This window comes from Podarcis melisellensis (assembly GCF_964234715.1).
Source record: "Podarcis melisellensis genome assembly, chromosome: 1".
Classification (NCBI taxonomy): domain Eukaryota; kingdom Metazoa; phylum Chordata; class Lepidosauria; order Squamata; family Lacertidae; genus Podarcis; species Podarcis melisellensis.
Window position 1 is genome coordinate 116,013,430 of NC_138528.1, and position 19,515 is coordinate 116,032,944.

The 19,515-nt window shown below is 42.0% G+C and overlaps 1 protein-coding gene across 6 annotated transcripts in view; it reads right to left on the bottom strand.

Moving 5' to 3' along the window:
- METAP1D (methionyl aminopeptidase type 1D, mitochondrial) overlaps positions 1 to 19,515 on the bottom strand; it is a 98,205-nt gene that overhangs the window by 24,603 nt on the left and 54,087 nt on the right. For 5 of the 6 annotated variants that reach the window (XM_081898400.1, XM_081898399.1, XM_081898398.1 and 2 more), the window contains 3 exons: positions 12,013 to 12,161; positions 11,163 to 11,205; positions 637 to 800 (listed from right to left, as the gene is read on the bottom strand). In XM_081898400.1, coding sequence (XP_081754526.1) covers positions 637 to 800; positions 11,163 to 11,205; positions 12,013 to 12,161 — 356 coding nt within the window. Of the gene's footprint in view, positions 1 to 636; positions 801 to 11,162; positions 11,206 to 12,012; positions 12,162 to 12,483; positions 12,804 to 19,515 lie in introns of those variants that run through there. The other variant, XM_081898402.1, reaches the window with a different exon arrangement.

Below are 19,515 nucleotides of genomic sequence, written 5' to 3' on the forward strand. Positions count from 1 at the left end.
AAAGGGCATTAAGGCGCAACATTTTTTAAAAGGAAGAAAAATGTGTGCAAATAGTAAAAGGATCAAATAATACGTTTTAATAAACCAGAACATGATGGACCATTGGTTTTATCATATTGTTCCAGGATCAAAGCCACTCACACGGGATGGACCTCCTAAAGGGAGCTCCCTTGCATTTAAATCTGTCTGCATTTTGTTATAAAAGGGGGAAGGGGTTTGTAGCACTGAATAATTCTGACAACCTTTAGCAGTTCTTCGTGGCATGGATAAAAAGTCCTTGCTGGCATTATTTATCAGGCAACAGACACAACGCTCCCCCCCCATCTCCAATATGATTTTATTAAGGTAGTCAAAGGAGCTACCAATCATACCTGCAAAGGTAAGGAGCCAGCCAGTCTTAGAAATGTCTTTGGCTTTTCCTACAGGGCTATATCCACTGACCCTGTCTAGTGTAATTCACTTTTAAAAATCCTTTCTTACCCAGGGAACAACATTACAGCCTGGCAGTTCACATAGTGATATCAGACTGAAATGATGGTTCTGAATCATAAAACATGTCATCAGCTTTGTACCAAACCACCAATAACCTTTGTCCCACTTGCCAGCCTTCCCTTTACTTGTCACTATAAGGCTTACCTGATTGTGTTTCCAATTACAGAGAAAGGAGCCCCAGGTCTGCAAGCTGCAATTGCTTCATCTCTACATTTCCTGGCAACCTCCACTAACTTTTGACCAGACTCATCCACGTTGCCTACTAGAATTGTTTCGGAAGTGTCACCATGGTAGCCATTGAAGTATACCTAAGAACATGCAGAAATGCAAAAGAGACACTTGAGCTTTGGTGCCAGGTGCCAGGACATTCTTGGGTTTCTTTCACAATGTGTTTAAGGTGCAAATAAAAAATAAAATAAAATAATTGAAATGCAGCAAGTGGAACAGAAAATTGGGTGGTGGAAGGGAGTTAGTTCTCGTCTGTTAGCTGTGATCATTCATGATAATGAGAAGGCCGTCACTGTCAAACATCAACCCGGGCGCAGGTTTTCTCCACAAACACGAGCTACGAAATTAAAGGCTGTGAATTTAAGGCTACGGTCCTGCACAGAATTAGGCTATTCAAATCACATTGGTCAACGGGATTTTAGCGGCTTTAACAGTGATAAGTAAACTAACGAACATGGTACATGGAATCCAAGGCTGGAAAAACTAAAAACAATGTACCACAAATTATGCTCCTCATGAGAACGAAATGCAAAGGTCAGCCTGAGAAAGAATATCCGTTGGGTAAGCCAGAATTGGGATTTAGGCCTAAAGACCATCCTTCTGTGGACACACTTACTGAGAGGCTACTTATTGGAAATAAAATTAAATCTCGTCTTGCACTGAACATCCTCTCCCCTTCATTCCTGCAACAGATTTGATCATGTAGGGCATGAGATGAGATAATGGCACAAAGGATGAGAACGTAAGGCCAGCGTAGGATTTTTGAGGTTTATAATGTATGTCACATCAATAGATTTGACTGCTCCATATCTGGAATTTAGGAGGATTTACATAAATCCTGTATTTATACAAACATCTATAGCTTCAGTACAGTTGCCACATTTGAAAACAGTTCTTATAACTGTCTGCCGCAATGCTTTTTTATTTTATTTTTTGCATCTTATTGGGTTTTCAAAAAGAAAATAAGGCAGAAGACGGGCAATGGCAGACGTGTACACTGTCTGTATTTTTCAGGAGAGATTCATGTGCTTTCTAGAACTTCAGGTTTGCACAATTAAAGTGGACTTATGAGCTCTGTTGCCCTAGTGCAACAAACCCGCTTTTTTTGCAGTTTGGAATGTGATGGGGAAATGCATTGAAAAGTGTGGGAATGAATGGATGTTTCAACAGAAAGTCATGTAAATACCCCAGAAGCGAATCAGGATGAATGCTCATTGCTATATAACTGTCCCAATAACAAAGCAGAATGGATCTACTATATATTTTTGCTGCTATTTTTGTCTGTTTGCTCTGCCTCTTAAGGTGTCATAATCTAATTTTGTATGATGGTTCCCAAGATCAAGGAGCGGGTTTTCGTTTATGTTTGGGTACAACTGGAAGCCATTTTGAATCAAGATGGGCAGGCTGCCCCTTTCAGAGCTTCACTGATTTTAAAACTGCACTGTTTTGTTTGTTTCCTAAAATTTCTGAGCAATGCAGGGCACAGGGCTAATACTGCTCGATAAAGACTAGACATAGCCTAACCACTGTGTAACCTTTGTGGTAGAAGATCAGGATAAATGCTGATTAAATTGGTTATCTGGAGGTACATCGGAGAAACCAAAGTCTTAGCTTTGTCACTATATGGTATTACGCAGCTCAGATTTTATCAGCAGCTATCATTTATTAAATAGTTTCAAACAAGAGTACGTTATAGATTTCTCAGCTGACAACATCTCCAATTTTAGAATGGTAGTGTCTTAATATCTGTTGTTTAAGAACCATGCACAATAAGGTACACAAGAGAGAAAAATAAAATCTATGTAAGAAGCATTATTTTAATAAGCTAGCGCTTGCCAAAATGTTTCTTGTTAAGTTTAAAAGGAAACACCTGAGACTAATCCTGCACAAAGCCTGAAAGAGTCAATGTCTGTCTTCATGGAAATAGGCCCCATTGTACAAAATAAAACTTTCCTCCAATTAAACGCACATCAGGGCATAACTGCGCTTACTCACTAAAGAGAGCAGGATGGTTTGATAGACTTGTTACAAAATTTTTTAAGGTGAAATCCAGATTGTTTTTGGCACGTCATCTCCCACCCAACTGAATGTGATTTATAGCCTGTGGCTATGCATGTTCATTCAGAAAACAAAATCCCACCATATTAAATGATAGTTGTTTCCACTTATGCTTTTAGTCATGCTGTCCAATCCCATAACCTCCAACGTTTCTCTGAGGAAAATAGGGACATCCTATTCAATAATAATAATAATAATAATAATAATAATAATAACAACAATAATAATAAATATTTAATATTTAATATTTAATATTTAATATTTAATATTTAATATTTAATATTTAATATTTAATATTTAATATTTAATATTTAATATTTAATATTTAATATTTTTAATAATTATTATACTTTTATTATTTATACCTCACCCATCTGACTGGGTTGCCCCAGCCACTCTGGGCAGCTTCCAAAAATTAATAATAGTAATTATTATTATTATTATTATTATTATTATTATTATTATTATTATTTATATCCCGCCCTACCTAGCCAAAGCCGGGCTCAGAGCGGCTAACAACAATAAAAGTAACACAGCATTCTAAACTCAATTCATTCTAAAATAAATTCAAAATCAAATCAATGGCAACCATTGGGCTAGAGTTCTATGAGGATTACCAAAGGAGGGGGTCTGACTTTGCCCTGGCCAAAGGCCTGGTGGAACAGCTCTGTCTTGCAGGCCCTGCGGAAAGATGTCAAGTCCCGCAGGGCCCTAGACTCTTGTGACAGAGTGTTCCACCAGATTGGGGCCACAGCTGAAAAAGGCCTGGCTCTGGTTGAGGCCACCCTAACCTCCCTGTGGCACCGGGACCTTCAAGTTGTTTTTGTTTGAAGACCGTAAGGTCCTCTGCAGGCCATACCAGGAGAGGTGGTCCCATAGGTATGAGGGTCCTAGGCCATATAGGGCTTTAAAGGTTAAAACCAGCACCTTAAACCTGATCCTGTACCCTGCTGGGAGTCAGTGCAGCTGGTATAGCACTGGGTGAATGTGATCCCGCGGCAAGGACCCCATAAGGAGTCTCGCCGTGGCATTCTGCACCTGCTGAGTAAAACATTAAACATTAAAAAAACCTTCCCTATGCAGGTGTGCCTTCAGATGTCTTCTAAAGGTTATCACCATGGCTCGGGGGTCACATAACTCCATACCCTCTGACATTTCTCCACTGAAAATAGGGACAGCCAACCATACCCTCCAACATTTCTCCAATGAAAAGTGTCCTAAGGAAAAGTGGGACATTCAGGGATCAAATCAGAAACAGAGACGGCTTCTGTAAATCTGCGACTGCCCTTGGAAAATAGGGACGCATTCCTATTCCTAAATATGAATAAGCAATCCTATTCATATTTAGCCACAAGCAAATCCCACTATATTCAATACTACTTACCCCCCCCCCAGTTAAGTGCGCACACTTACTAGGGAGTAAGCTACACTGGGCACTATACTATGTACTTCTGATTAAGCATTCATAAAGGTAAAGGTAAAGGGACCCCTGACCATAGGTCCAGTCACGACCGACTCTAGGGTTGCGGCGCTCATCTCGCTTTATTGGCCGAGGGAGCCGGCATACAGCTTTCAGGTCATGTGGCCAGCATGACTAAGCCACTTCTGGCGAACCAGAGCAGCGCACGGAAACACCGTTTTCCTTCCCACCAGAGCGGTACCTATTTATCTACTTGCACTTTGATGTGCTTTTGAACTGCCAGGTTGGCAGGAGCAGGGACCGAGCAACAGGAGCTCACTCCATTGCGGGGATTCGAACCGCAGACCTTTTGATCTGCAAGTCCTGGGCTCTGTGGTTTAACCCACCCGCATCCCAAAGGCATTCATAGGACTGCACTATTAAGCATATGACTGTTCACTGCCATACTGAGCATTGCAACTAAGAAGTCTTGCGGAACTCAAAGCGACTTCCTTCTAAGAAGGGTGCATAAGATCACTGAAAGTTTCCCCAAAGTTTCATGGGACTTGCATGCCTAACAATCCTATACATAGCCAGACAGAAATCCTGTTTCAATTAAATGGGACGTACTCCTGAGTAAGTGTGTACAGGATCACAGTCTGTGTCTTTCTGGATTTCACCCACTGGATGCAAGCAGCCAGGCCAGCTGCTCCAACCTAACAAATGGTACAGCAATTTTATCTGGTTAATTGCTTCCATTATTTTTAATGAATAGAAAACCAACAGATGCTATCCTTTTCACTATGCAGTAAAACCTCTATACTATTTTCTTTCAGGAGTTAGGGCATTTCTCAGTATCCTTTTGCTTATTACTTTACCTCTCGGTCCTTCAGACACAAAAGGACATGATCCCTTAAGCCACTGCTACGTTGCGGGTGGGTAAAAGAAGCATAGTTTAAAAATCAAATCTTATAATTTCAGCCACTTTTCCATAGCCTTGGAAAAGCAAGACAGTATAAAGATATACAGTATAAAGTATGCATCTTTTATAAAGATGTATTACGCTGGTACTGTTTTATTAACCACTGCTACAATGCATACAATTCATCTTTCATTATTTATATTTTTAAGGTGCATAAACAATAGTTATAGCAAATAAGTAGAATATAGTAGTTTTCAAAGTGTCAATCCTAAAATTATGACTGTCTATTAGGAGATGGGATAGCCCTACATGATAATTATTGGTTAAGAGCTGTAGTGTGTTGGTAGTCAGTGAAGTACAAAGAACTGGTTTCTACAATCCTTTAAACAATATGTGAAGTCCATGTGATTGCAGTAAATAAAACACATTCCGCTGTAGTCTCTAATTTTTCCGCAAATTAATAAGAGTAAAATACATTTAGTTTGTTATTCCTAGACAATTTGCGCTCACCAAAAGAGCATTTACATTTGATAGGCAGATTATTATTTAATCATTTTATAGATTGTGTACACATCCATAAACAAATTATTGTAAAATGCCATGTACCGCAATTGTCCTTTTCTTTGGTCCATAATCATTGCTTCTACCTATGAAATGGCCCAGCTTATGCCCATTAGGAAAGGTTAATTATAAACACTGTCAAGAAAGTCTTCCTCAGACATATTAGATATGAATTATTATAGACTAACCAAAAGGAGGAGGATCGATAACTGCAGGAAGTAGACATTTTACTTGTGATTTTCACATGATGGTACCAGGAAAGGTTCTATGATTATAAGGGAAAATTTGGAGTGAACTTTAGAAAATTATTTTTTTAATGGTACTTTAAAGGTAGGGGTGTTAACACTGGAATTAGCTTAGATCTGAGTGAAAAGGCAAATCTGAATCTACAAGAAGCATACCTTTGTGGGAATAAATGCGACATTATCAAAATTGCAGAAGTAAGTGCCACTGAGCTCCACAGAATTCATGTTCAGGGCATGTGTGCTGAGGCCTACAGCTTTAGAAACATCTCATCTGGTCTTAGGGTAAAATGTTCCAATGCCAGAACACAAAGCATCAGTCACAAGGGGAAAGACTAGCACAAGGAACTAATGGCAAGAGGAGAAGGAGCTTACAAACTGCCAATGGCCCTGCAATGCAGAGAGAATATTTTGTTTCCATGGCAAAAATGGCAAAAATTGGCTGTAGGGCCACTGTCCCTCAGACCTTGTGGGGGGCCGGACTATATTTTGAAAAAATAATAATGAACGAATTCTTGCGCCCCACTAATAACTCAGAGGTGCATTTTAAATAAAAGGACACAGTCTACTCATGTAAAAACATGCTGATTCCCAGACCGTCCATGGATTTAGAAGGCGACTGGGCTAGAACTGGCCGCCAGGCCTTGGTTTGCTTACCCATGGTCTTGAATGATACAGGATGCTGCCTTAGAAGCAGTAGTGGCTCAAGCCATTTATTATTATTATTATTATTAATAATAATAATAATAATAATAATACACTGCCCTATACTCAGAGGTCTCAGGGGGGTCACAGAATAAAATCAAGATATAAAGCCACGAAATACATAATAAAAACAAAAACAACCCAAAATCCCCCACCACAAAAAACACATTTTAAAAGGGCATAGGATGTAAATCAGATCAACCAAAGGCCTGGTTAAAAAGGAACATTTTCCCCTGGTGCCTAAAGGTGTATAATGAAGGCACCAGGCGAACTTCCCTGGGGAGAGCATTCCACAGACGGAGAGCCACTGCAGAGAAGGCCCCGTTCTCATGTTGCCACCCTTTGAACCTCTTGAGAAGGGGGCACACAAAGGAGGAGCTCAAAAGATGATCTCAGGGTAGGTTCATATGGGAAGAGGTGGTCCTTGAGGTATTGCGGTCCTGAGCCATTTATTTGCAATATTATATGCATAAAATCAGGCACTAGGGCTCTAGCAGCCCTTCCAAGTGTCCCTATTTTCGAGGGACAGACCTAGATTTACAGAAGCCATCCCAGTTTCGGATTTGATCCCAGAATATCCCTCTTTTCCTTAGGACATCCCTGTTTTCACTGAAAAATGTGGGGGGCGGGTATTGTCGGACGTTCCTATTTTCTTCAGAGAAATGTTGAAGGATACGGACTTATGGGACCCCCAAGTCAAGGAGATAAGTAACTATACAACCTTTAGAAGACATCTGAAGGCAGCAATGTATAGGGATTTTAAAAAAAATGTTTGATGTGTCATTATGTTTTTATATATGTTGGAAGCTGCCAAGAGTGGCTGAAGCAACCCAGTCGGATGGGTGGGGTATGTATGTATGTATGTATTGGAGAAATGTTGAAGGGTATGCTCCAGGAGGCAATATCGTTAGAGGCCAGAATCCAAGGAACCATGCAATTGGTGCTGTGTCCAAGACTGCTTTGATGTACACTTTCTAGGAGCTTTTTATCATAGGCTTACTGCTACTACTTATGGAGCGACACTAGTGGCGTTCCACTTTGGGGAATGAGTTACTCTGGGAGTCATGACAGGCAAGAACATTATTTTCTCAAAGGCTTTTTTAATGCTTGTATTCTATTCTATTGTATTGTATTCTATTTTATTGCAGCTGCATTGTAAGCCACCTTGTGGAGATAACTGGACCAAAAAAAAGCAGAATATGCACCTTTAATGTGGATAAATAAATGGATGTAGCAAAGTGTTTCCTGAAACAGAAGGGACTTTCATAAGTACTTTTGTAACATGGCTCTGCTGGTTGGTTGATTTGTTTTAAAAAAAGGGGGGCGGGTAAACAGTCCCATGGGATGTGTCCAAGCTGTAGATTTGTGGGTTCCAGACAGCAGCAAGGATCCAAAAAGGTATTTTAGGTTGTGTGACTTCTCAAACATTGGAAGGAATCAAACACAACTGCAGAAGAGCATACAAAAAAAGCAGCTGCAAAAATTGGTGCTCTGGAGTGCCTCGGGGGGGAAATCAAGGCACATTTAATAGTTATTTGGACAATTTATACACTGCTTAATTGCAGTCATCTCTAAGCAATGAACAAGTCACTCAATCCAATGCAATAAAGGTTAGAAAAAAACACAAACCCCCCAGTTAACACTAAAATAATGGAGTTCTGTTGTAATGCCTGCTGAAATAAGGGCAGAAAGTCTTCAGTAGGTGCTGGGGGGGTTAGCAAGGGGAAATATTCATATTGCTTCTCCTTCATGCAAAGTTTGTTTGTGGCTTGTCCATTATGCAACTTTTGTTGTGTTGGTACAGTGTTCAAAAGCGAGTAATCGGAAGATAAGGAGTCCGTCAAAAGAAACTGGAAACCACAGTCCTGACAGCTCTTTTTGTGCATGTTGACTCCTCTGACTTTGAACAGAAGACCCCTTTTGCCATCTCACAGGCTGCTTATGAAATTGCCCTTCAGTTGGAACCGGGGTGGGGAGCCACTGGTCTAGGAGCTGAATGTAGCCCCCAGACCTCTCTGACCGGCCCTCGGAACTTTCCCCAGGCTATGCCCCTCACAACTGGAACCCCCTTACCTAGGAGTAAGCCCCATTGAATTCAACGGGACTAACCTATGAGTAGACATGGCTAGGACTGCACTGTTGGCTGCTCTGAGGACAAACAGCATAATTCACACAAGGGCTTACAGGAATGCCCTGATGGATAGTTTTGGTTTAGAAAGGTGGCTTTAGCAAAGAGATTGTGTGGAAGGGAGAATACGTAAGTTTTTCTTCACCTCCTATTTTTCCATACTAAATCTTCCCACTAAGCTGTTCCATGGGACGTGGGTGGTGCTGTGGTCTAAACAACAGAGCCTTGGGCTTGCTGATCGGAAGGTCGGTGGTTCAAATCTCTGCGATGGGGTGAGCTCCTGTTTCTCGATCCTAGCTCCTGCCAACCTAGCAGTTCGAAAGCACGTCAAAGTGCAAGTAGATAAATAAGTACCGCTCCGGTGGGAAGGTAAACAGTGTTTCCGTGTGCTGTTCTGGTTTCGCCAGAAGTGGCTTAGTCATGCTGGCCGCATGACCCAGAAAATCTGTCTGTGGACAAACATCACCTCCCTCGGCCAGTAAAGCGAGATGAACACCGCAACCCCAGAGTCATTCGCGACTGGAATTAACTGTCAGGGGTCTTTTACCTTTACCTTTTAAGCTGTTCCATGCGCACCTAATTCAATAATTGCAGATGCATGTTTCCTCAGTTGATGCATCATTTCATATTTTGGCATCTAACGTGTAGCTTGCCTGTGATTGTCAACATGGAAGACTTGAGGATTAGGCCTATATGTATTTTGAACAGCAAAAGTCACTTGTAGTTAAATGGGTGACATTACAATGCTTAGTTTAGGGTTGTGCAGAATGAAGTACGTTACATTTTATTAAAACCCCCACAAACTAATACTTATTACAGTATAAAGATCAAAATATCTAAATCCACATCTATCTAAACTATTACCAAACATGAACTGACTTCAGAGGTTAAAGTGTACTACCTGTGCCAATGTTAAATTAAATAAATTTTACGGGGAGGAAGCAAGGGATGGTGTCCAACTAAGTCTGAGTAGAACCATTAAAATTAATGGACTTAATTATATGAGTCTACCCTGAGTATGGCTAATGTTCAATATCATCCTAGTAATGATCACTGCAGAATTTGGAAACTCTGAATGGTTATGCAATTTTTTCTTGAGTATTGCAAAATCTGCCTAACTTGATGGGTGGTCACTGAGTCCATAAGGCAAAAATGACAAAAAAACCAAAAATCCTCAAAGGAGTCTAATGGACTACAAACATGACAGAGGCACCAACAGATGGAATAAAGCTGAAATCACCATTAGAATCAAGGAAGTACCCATTGTACAAAAATTTACAATTAAACTTGAAGCTTCCAAAAACCCAGGAAGTTTAAAAACATACATGTTATTTAAAAGATTAAAATTTAGGACTTACATGCATAATAAAGATATAATAGCCAAAATCAATTTAATGAGTTGTAAAGGAAAGGAGGTTATGAAATAGTGACAAAACCCAATTATTTTCTCTTTTGATAACTGTGTATATTCCTATTCATGCTTTGAGCATAAACTGGTTCTTACAAGGTTCATTTTCAAACCAAGATTCATACCACAAAAATGGAACGCCCCTATTTAGATCAATGGCTATATTGGATATCTATATATCTATATACACAGTGGGATCCACAACTCAGATAAGTGAAAGGATTGGGTTTTAAACTTAAGTCTTAAGGGAAAACCAAGCAATTTGAGTTAAGGGAGCTGTGAGTCAGGTTGTGCAAAGCCAAAGAATTGGGCTATAAACTTAAGTCTCGAGGGAAATCCAAGCATTTTGGATTAACTGAGCCGCAGATCAAGTTGCGTATTTGTGAGCAAAGGGGTCCAGGGCTCTTATGCCACAAATGGAACACAATACTACCTTCAGGGATTTTAATAAATGTAGGGAATACGGCAAGCAAAAGAGTTGCTGTCCAAATAGACTGACATACACAGGCCAATGTAGCCTCTAATGACAGAGTAAGATAATGACAGGCCCCACTCAAAATCAGCAGGAAGAGGGAGATCAATCTTGGCAGAGTGAAGGAAAAATGCTGGCTTTCTTCATGTTAGCTCATCTCATACATATCTGTCTTCAGCTGCTGCCCAGTACTGTGGTGCTCTGCATTAACTACACAGTGGATCAATAACAATTACACCTTCTCAAAAACATGACACATAGCAGGATTGGGTTGACATTTCACTTAGGCCAACATTGATCTCAGTGCATCTGATTCCAGCCCTAAATTCAAGTCTGGCCTGGGTCTAGTTGGAATAAACACAGAGGGTGTGTGTGTGGGGGGAAAACAAAAGAGGAAACCAGCTGCTTGGCTTCGATGTAAAACGGCACATTTACCCCGTGTACGCTACATTTGCAATCTACTATTCTTCCTGTTGCTACTAGAAATTCTGAAAGTTGATCAAAGGCTATTAAAAAAACAGCAACCCCCAAAACACGGATTACTCACCGTGACATCAATGTTGATAATATCACCATCTTGGAGAGGGCGGCTTAAGCATCGTCATAGGAGGGGAGAAAAAACAATAACACATAATGGTGATAGGCAGTTCTCAATAAGGAAATATAAGAACGCACACACGAACATGCACATAATCACATACACACCTAAACAAACATAAGAGGAGCGAACATCATTGAGCAGAACAGGGAGGAGGTAGATGGAATCGCCACTTTTGGTCTTTAAGCTCCCACCGGTTCAAAAAGAATCCCAAACAAATAAATGGGATAATATATCATAATAGAAAATAATATAAAAGGCAAGAAATGAAAATTATAACCATCATTATCTTATCACAATTACAAGACTGATGGTTGGCACCTTTTACTTTGTGAAGAGGCAATATTAATTAATAATTAGCTATATATTGGTGTATAATCTTTTTTTTTAATCCACCTTTAGGTAATATAATTTTTCTTTTGAGTGATTTTCTCTCACTTGGCTGATAACGCCCCATAGCCTGCTGGGAAGAGATGGCAAAGCACTAATCATTGTTTTTATTACTGCACACCTTCCTTATGTGCCAACATCATTTTCTTACAGCATGACAACCAGCTGTATTAAGACTTTTTTTTGGTAGCATTCAATAAAACTGCTGCGGGCACTGGGTGCAATTCACCAAGTGTGGCTGCTGTGAAATCTCTATTAAGGAAGAAGCTTCCGTACAGACCCATTGAATTGGGTGGATTTAAAGCATCATGCATTTATATTGTATAAAATATAAAAAGAAATACACAGTGTACTAGCAAAATATTTCAATTCTGCAATGGGAGGGAAAAGAAACAAGAACTCAGAGTACCTGTCAGGAATCCCATGGCACACCACGTTGTTGACTGAGGTACAAACGGATTTTGGAAAATTTCCATAGCCCAGAGGTGATGGGTAGGCATCTTGCCTGATTATTTCATGGTGAACCAAGCAATCTATTTCTTCTGTAGTCATGCCAACCTGAAAGATTGTGATTTAAAATTTGCGATGAATTAAGTGCCTAGTGGGCCCTGCATATGGAACACGATAAAAGGAATGCTTTTAACGAGAAACTAGAGCTACCACACAGCTTGTGCCCCTGACAAAAATTAGCTTCCTTGAAGAACGGTTCAATACCAGGCACCTGTTATGGGAAGCACTTGGTCACTTCCAGAAGAAAAGCAAACAGGTAGCTCGGGATTTTGGACCCTCAGGAAAGACTGCTCTCTAACAGCTAGCCCAGTGGCCACAGGGACATTGAAACATAAGGAAGTTGCTTTGTTCTGAGTATTTATCTACGTACCTTACCATCGTTGACACAGACTGTTAGTATCTCTCCAGGGTTTCAGCCCTACCAGGAGATAACAGGACCTGGACCTGGGACCTTTTGTATGCCAATTAGCTTCTGGGCCCAATTAAAAGTGCTGGTTTTGACCTATTAAGCCTTTAACTGCTCAGGAGCGCTATATGTCAAGGATCCCCATATAAACTGTCCCAGACTCTGCTTTCATCACCTTAGGCCCTTCTTTGTGTGGCACCTCCACAGGCCCAGAGGGCAGCAACACGAGAACGGGCCTTTTCTGTGGTGACTCCCCGTTTGTGGAATGCTCTCCCCAGGGAGGTTCGTCTGCCGCCCTTATTATATATTTTTAGGCGCCAGGAACAAACATTCCTCTTCAACCATGCCCTTGGCTGATTAATATCCTACAGCCTTTTAAATATATCTGTGGGAATGAGGGGGTGGTTATTGTTTTATTGTTTTGGTTTAACTATTTACTTATGTCTTATCTTGTATTTTTCCCTCTGTGAACAACTCTGAGAGTAGTATATACATTTAATAAATAAAAAAATAAAATAAGATATACACTGCTCTACCACAGAATTATGGTCCGCGGGTGGCACTGTGGGTTAAACCACAGAGCCTAGGACTTGCCGATCGGAAGGTCGGCGGTTCGAATCCCCGCGATGGGGTGAGCTCCCGTTCCTCGGTCCCTGCTCCTGGCAACCTAGCAGTTCAAAAACATGTCAAAGTGCAAGTAGATAAATAGGTACTGCTCTGGCGGGAAGGTAAACGGCGCTTCCGTGCACTGCTCTGGTTCGCCAGAAGCGGCTTAGTCATGCTGGCCACATGACCCGGAAGCTGTACGCCGGCTCCCTCGGCCAGTAAAGCGAGATGAGCGCTGCAACCCCAGAGTCGGCCATGACTGGACCTAATGGTCAGGGGTCCCTTTACCTTTACCGCAGAATTATGGTCCTGGAGCACTCTTTGACTTGGTCTGCATTTGTAGCAGAATGTCCAAGTAGTAACATGGGTGAGAGTAATTTATACTTCAGGTAGTGGAGTTCATTTATGAATCCTACTCTAAATAAATCAGTCCTCAGGTAGCTTGCTAGGTTAGAACCTGTATTACAGTTATGTTTCACTTGCAAAAGAGGTGCTTATGTAGGGAACTTTCAAAAGTGGTATTCTCCCACCAGTAGCCATCTGAAACAGTACAGGCTATTCTGCCATATGTGTTGGTTGGCATCCGTCTGTCTCGGGAGACAATGGAGGAGAGCACCTTTGGGGATGAGGTCAAGCTGTTGGAAGGTTGCAGCACCTGTTGTGGCTGTAGAGGCAAGTTTAGCTGAAGGCAGATGCACCATGGCGTTTCTTCTCTCTCATTCCTCCACTGGTCGCTGCTACGGATACACAACTTGACTGCCTGTCTTCAGGCACTGTGGTCGTCTGCAAGGAACTCCCGCATGGCAGGGCTGATGTTGCCTGCCTTCAGGTCAACTTTGCAGACATCTTTGCGGTGCAGAGTTGGTCTGCCAATTGGCCTGGTGAAGGAAGCCAGTTTCCTCCCAGGAGCACATCCTGCCATCTTCCATTCTGTGGACGTGATCAAGCCAGCGTGGATTTCACTGAGACAGGAGTGCGAACATGCTGGGATTGTGGGCTTGGGAGAGCACATCTTTGTTTGGAGTTCTGTCCTGCCATGTGGTACCCAAAATTCTCCTGACGCAATGCATATGGAAGGCGTTGAGGCATGGCTCCTGATGGTTGTAAGTTGCCCACGACTCACTTCCATAAAGTGAAGTGATACCATCTGAAGAGGTACAGCCTAATTTTCCACATGTGTAGACCAGACCTTAATCTGGAAGAAATTGTGCAAACTGAGGATTCTCTCACTTGACCTCTGTTCTTCCTGGAAGGTCCTTATAAAGTGAGAATGGCAGCACTGACGGCAGCAAGAATATTATTGGCACAAAAATGGAAGCAAGAAGAATTACCGACAAAAGAAGGATGTCACATAGAGGAGGGAGAAAGGTTGGTTTCTGCTGCTCCAGAGAAGCGGACACGGAGCAATGGATCCAAACTACAAGAAAGAAGATTCCACCTAAACATTAGGAAGAACTTCCTGACAGTAAGAGCTGTTCGACAGTGGAATTTGCTGCCAAGGAGTGTGGTGGAGTCGCCTTCTTTGGAGGTCTTTAAGCAGAGGCTTGACAACCATATGTCAGGAGTGCTCTGATGGTGTCTCCTGTTTGGCAGGGGGTTGGACTCGATGGCCCTTGTGGTCTCTTCCAACTCTATGATTCTATGATTCTATGAAGAATGGAGGATGAAATTGATGGACTATGCAGAATTGGATAAACTAACCCAAAGAATTTGAAACCTGCGGGACCAGAGATTCACAGAAGACTGGTGTAAATTTACGGACTATTTGAAAAGTAATTGTGACGACCAGATTACGTTTGTAGGGTTTGCAAGAAGTTTTGTGAGTTAAATTATTTGAATTATTGCAAAAATGGCCAAAGCGGTGGATTGTGAGTTAAGATAATTAAAGGCAATAGGAATTTAAGAAATGCAGAAGAAATGATAAAAATGGTGGATCATCAGAGGTGCTGACGGAAGTCCAAAAAGATTGTATAAGATGTGAAGTTCTGTGGAATGTATAATAAGTGGTATGTTGAAATTAATAAAAATTATATACATATTAAAAAAGAGAATGGCAGCATTGTGGGGTTGACGGGTGCTTTGCTGGTCTTGGGGACCCAGCTAATTCCCAACAATGCCACCATCTTGGGAGCCACCCCCCCCAACACTGGCTAAATTTCATCCTTACCACAAATGTACCCTTTGCCTTTCCAGGCCACTTCCAAGCATCTGCTGAAGTAGATTCCTTGGTGCAGGGTCCTGCGTTTTTGTTACGTTACTCTATAAAATGCCATGTATACACTGATAGTGCTATATAAATAATGAACCGCAATATGGCATTTGCATTCTCCTGGAGAGCCATTTTCTCCTCAACAGCTTTAGACAAAAGAATTTCCTGTTCCAAACTTCTCTCTACAATCAAAATTATTTTCCTCTGTATATGCTAGCACCACATTCAGAATTGCCATGCCACTTTAATATTTCTATTCATACTTGGAAACAGCTTGTATAGCAATGTAAGCAGCCCTGACTACAATACAATTTAAACCTGTATTAGCATTTTCATTTTGACACCCCGGTTTCAGACACCTATCATTTCCAGAAACTTCCATTTTTCTGGCTTGGATTTTCCAGATTCTGTTTTATACTGGAGCTGATTATTTCCAGTAAGAATTTGAGAGGAAGAAGAAGAACAAGAAGAAAGCTCTGGACCATTTTTGAATATGAGTAAAGTGGAGGAAAATATACACTTTAAATATTATCATTACAACTCTTTTCCCCAGAACAGAACCAGCTGTGAAATGGCGAGGGTTGAAAGTTGAAATTTGGTAGGAAAACCTCCCTCATTGTCAAGAAGTGCCTTTGAGTGTTCCTGTGAAAATTGGTTGTGATTTGAATGAGCTATAAGCCTATGAATACGACACTTTAGCAGAGGCACTATGATAGGTATAAACTTTCAGTCCCTTACTTTGGTTTCTAGCCATACGCAGCAGCTCTCAATACAGCAAAAAAGATTTAGGAAATCAGGTCATGCCATAACTGTGCATGGATTCCTTCTTCCATGTGAAATGGACATAACAGTTGAGGTTTGGGAGTTACAATGATGTATGTGGGAGCACATCAGATGCTGCAATGGGTTTAAGCCATTCAAGGAATTCTGTTCTTTCACTCTGGATAGAATTCCACCACCGCGGAAGATGGGCAATGACCTCACTGCCTTTGGGCAGAGAGGCAAGCTATAAATAAACGAGACAGACATACTTTGTCTTCACTGACGTACAGCACTGAAAACTCATGACCCAACGAGGGCTGTTGTGATTTTAACAACAGGCTGTTCAGCAGGTTCAGTTTCTATCCCAACACTGCTACAGGTCCAAGCAGGGTTTGAGATGTGGACCTAGGAAACCAGGGTTCCACCTGCAATATACATTTAAAGCAGTATCGTGACACTTGAAACCATCATGGTTTCCCCTCAAGACTCCTGGGAACTGCAGTTTGTTAAGGGTATTTGAGAGGTGCTGGGAGACACCAATTCACCTCAGAAAACCACAATTTTCTGAGTGGTTTAACAGCCATTCCCTATTTCCAGGGATCTCTAGGATTTGTGGCTCTGTCGGGGGGGCGGGGGAGTCTCCTAACTCTCAGCACCTTTAACAAACTGCATTGATTCCTGAGGGGAGGCCAAGCTCCTATTTCAATCTCTATCTGTTTCCTCTTTGCTTCGTTTTCCCTATAAACTTTCCCCAGTTGCTATTTGGCAGTATGTTTTTATGAGGCTGAAGGGGCAATTTTCAACAAAAAAAGAGAAGTGTAGGGGAAGGTTTGTCCACCTTCCTTTTCTTTTTCCTTTACAGAAGAGCTTTCCAGGTTGGTTTTGTCAGGTTGGTGACACACTTTTTAGACACACATCATTTCATGGCACAGCAATTGAGTTTTACTAGCAAACCGGAGGTTAAACTAACCCGTTTCCAGCCCCGGAAGGAGCGCGGAGAGCGTTCGCGTGACATGCCTACGCACTGCAGCCCACACACAGTTTGGAAAGCTTTGCTTTATGGCTTTTTTATGAATTTATTCCAATTAATTCTAGATATCACTCCTCCTAAGAGAAAACTCAGTGTTTCTGTATGCCAACAAGTATGCCATCAAAATGAGAGAGTTATCAGCATGCCTGGGTGGAGTGGAGAGGGGATTCTAGCTTGATGCCTTGCCCATTGGAGTGCATGAACTCGGGGTTGCCATACGTCCGGAATTTCCCGGACATACCCAGAATACTGTAGTTGGAAGCAGTGTCTAGGCGGAAGTTGCCAAAATGTCTTGGAAATTCCAGACGTATAGCAAGCCATGTTGGCAGTGTTGTTTTTGCTGATTTCCCTAGAAAACAGCTCAAAATAGGCAATTTTTAAAAGCAATTTCGCTTTGTGTCTGGATTTTGACTTTTTGAAATATGGCAACTCGATTTAACATCTCTGAGACCACTGGGATAGATTGTCTGGGGACCTGGAGTGTGTCGTCATCAATATGTTGAGGATGTGTGGCTCATTTTCATCTTCATCTGATATCAAGGAAACTGTTGATGTTCTGGTAGTTGTAATGGGTGGGGTGAGGACTAATAATCTGAAACTTAATCAAGACAAGACAGAGGTGCTCTTCCTGGTTGTGTGGGAACAGGCTCTGGAATAGGCATTCAAACTGTTTGGGAAGGGGTAGCACTCCGCCTGAAGAACTGGTTTGGAGGTACTCCTCAATTTACCCTTGCTCCTGGATTCTCAGGAGGTGAGCCGAGTACCTTTGTCCAGCTTAAACTGGTGCATCAGCTACGCCCATTTCTGAGGAGGTCTGACCTATGTAGTTGCATCTAGACTGAATTTCTGAAATGCATTACACATGGCCGCATTCACACATCACTCTAAGCCATGCTTTGGCACTATGCAGTGGCATAGCATGTGGGGCAAAGGGGCGGTTGCCCCGGGCGCAAAATTGTTAGGAGGCACAAAATTTCAACACCCAGTGCTGCCTCAATACAGCTGCATGCTTCTGTCGCTGGGATCTGTTGGAAATGGCTTCTCCATGTGGACCAGGAAGTGACCTCTCCAGACAACAGAACAACTCTTCTTTTCTTATCTCTGCGACTGTGATCTCCTGGGTGATGCAGAAGTCATTAGGCCATTGAATGTGCATGCATATTCTCTGTTTCCCTCCCTCCCTCCCTCCCACCTCCTCCCACCCACTAAGTGCAGCCCTGGGCCCTGGCAATCCACGCTACGCCCCTGGCGCCATGTGGATGAGCCAGAATAGGCAGTAGCAAAGTGTCTGCATGCGCACTCCCCTCTTCTTCTCCTCCTGCTGGCTAGGAGGACTTCTTCAGAGTATAGTTTCAAATTTTAAGAATCCCAACTTAGTGTTGTGTTCAAACCTGGTTTGAAGCTAGTTTAGCAATCCAGCTTCATAACCCATGGGTTTGAAGTTGGCTTGGTAGGAAACAGTTATTTTTTTTCTTCCTATGTTCAGCCTGTACTCAACATTGATATTTGAAAGATCAGCAAAATGTGTCAAAACCAGCCTTTCACTATCAGCCTGGATAGCTCAGTTGGTTAGAGCATGGTGCTGGTAACGCCAAGGTTGCAGGTTCGATCACTGTATGGGACAGCTGCTTATTTGGACTAGATGACCCTTGGGGTCCCTTCCAACTCTGATCTATGTCTTTTCTTTTGCTTTGGTCCCCAAACCAGGTGCTCGACCTACATTCAGGGCTTATCACTTCATCCATACGGACGCCATGTTCTTGTTCTCTGCCCTGGCTCCCATTTCCCTGTAATCTTCACCAGAAACTTCTTTGGCTTATATTTAAAGCTTATTATGCTCTCGCTATCTCTTCTCTTCTCTCTACGCCACCTCCATATCTTCACGGCAGTCCCGATCCCCATCTCTTGTTGCACCATATTGAGTGCCCTTGAATCTGTTGGCAGTAACTCCACAGGGTCTGCCCAAACACAGTCAGTTGAACAGGTGTTTCTATTTCTATAATCTTCAAGAGAGCTTCAGGCCCACCGGTTGCATCTTCTACCACACGGTCCGTTTCCCATGAATACCAATGCAACACAAACTGCAAGATTATCTGTCACAAGTCTGCCGCACTAAGAAGGAGGCCTGCAATTTCAGCAATTGGACTAGATGGCCTTTTGGTCCCTGAATTTTTAATATATTCATTACGGCCACAGATGTAACAGATTCTCCAGTCTGCAATCTGGGAACGGTGTCCTCATCAGGGCCAGCCCTACCATTAGGCTGAACGAGGCAGCTGCCTCAGGCAACAGATTTTGGGTGTCATGAAAGAGCAGCAAACTGTTAAGTCATTTAATTTCTGGTTATTGTATAATTACTGCCAGGAAGGGGGGAAAGTGTCTGTGGGGT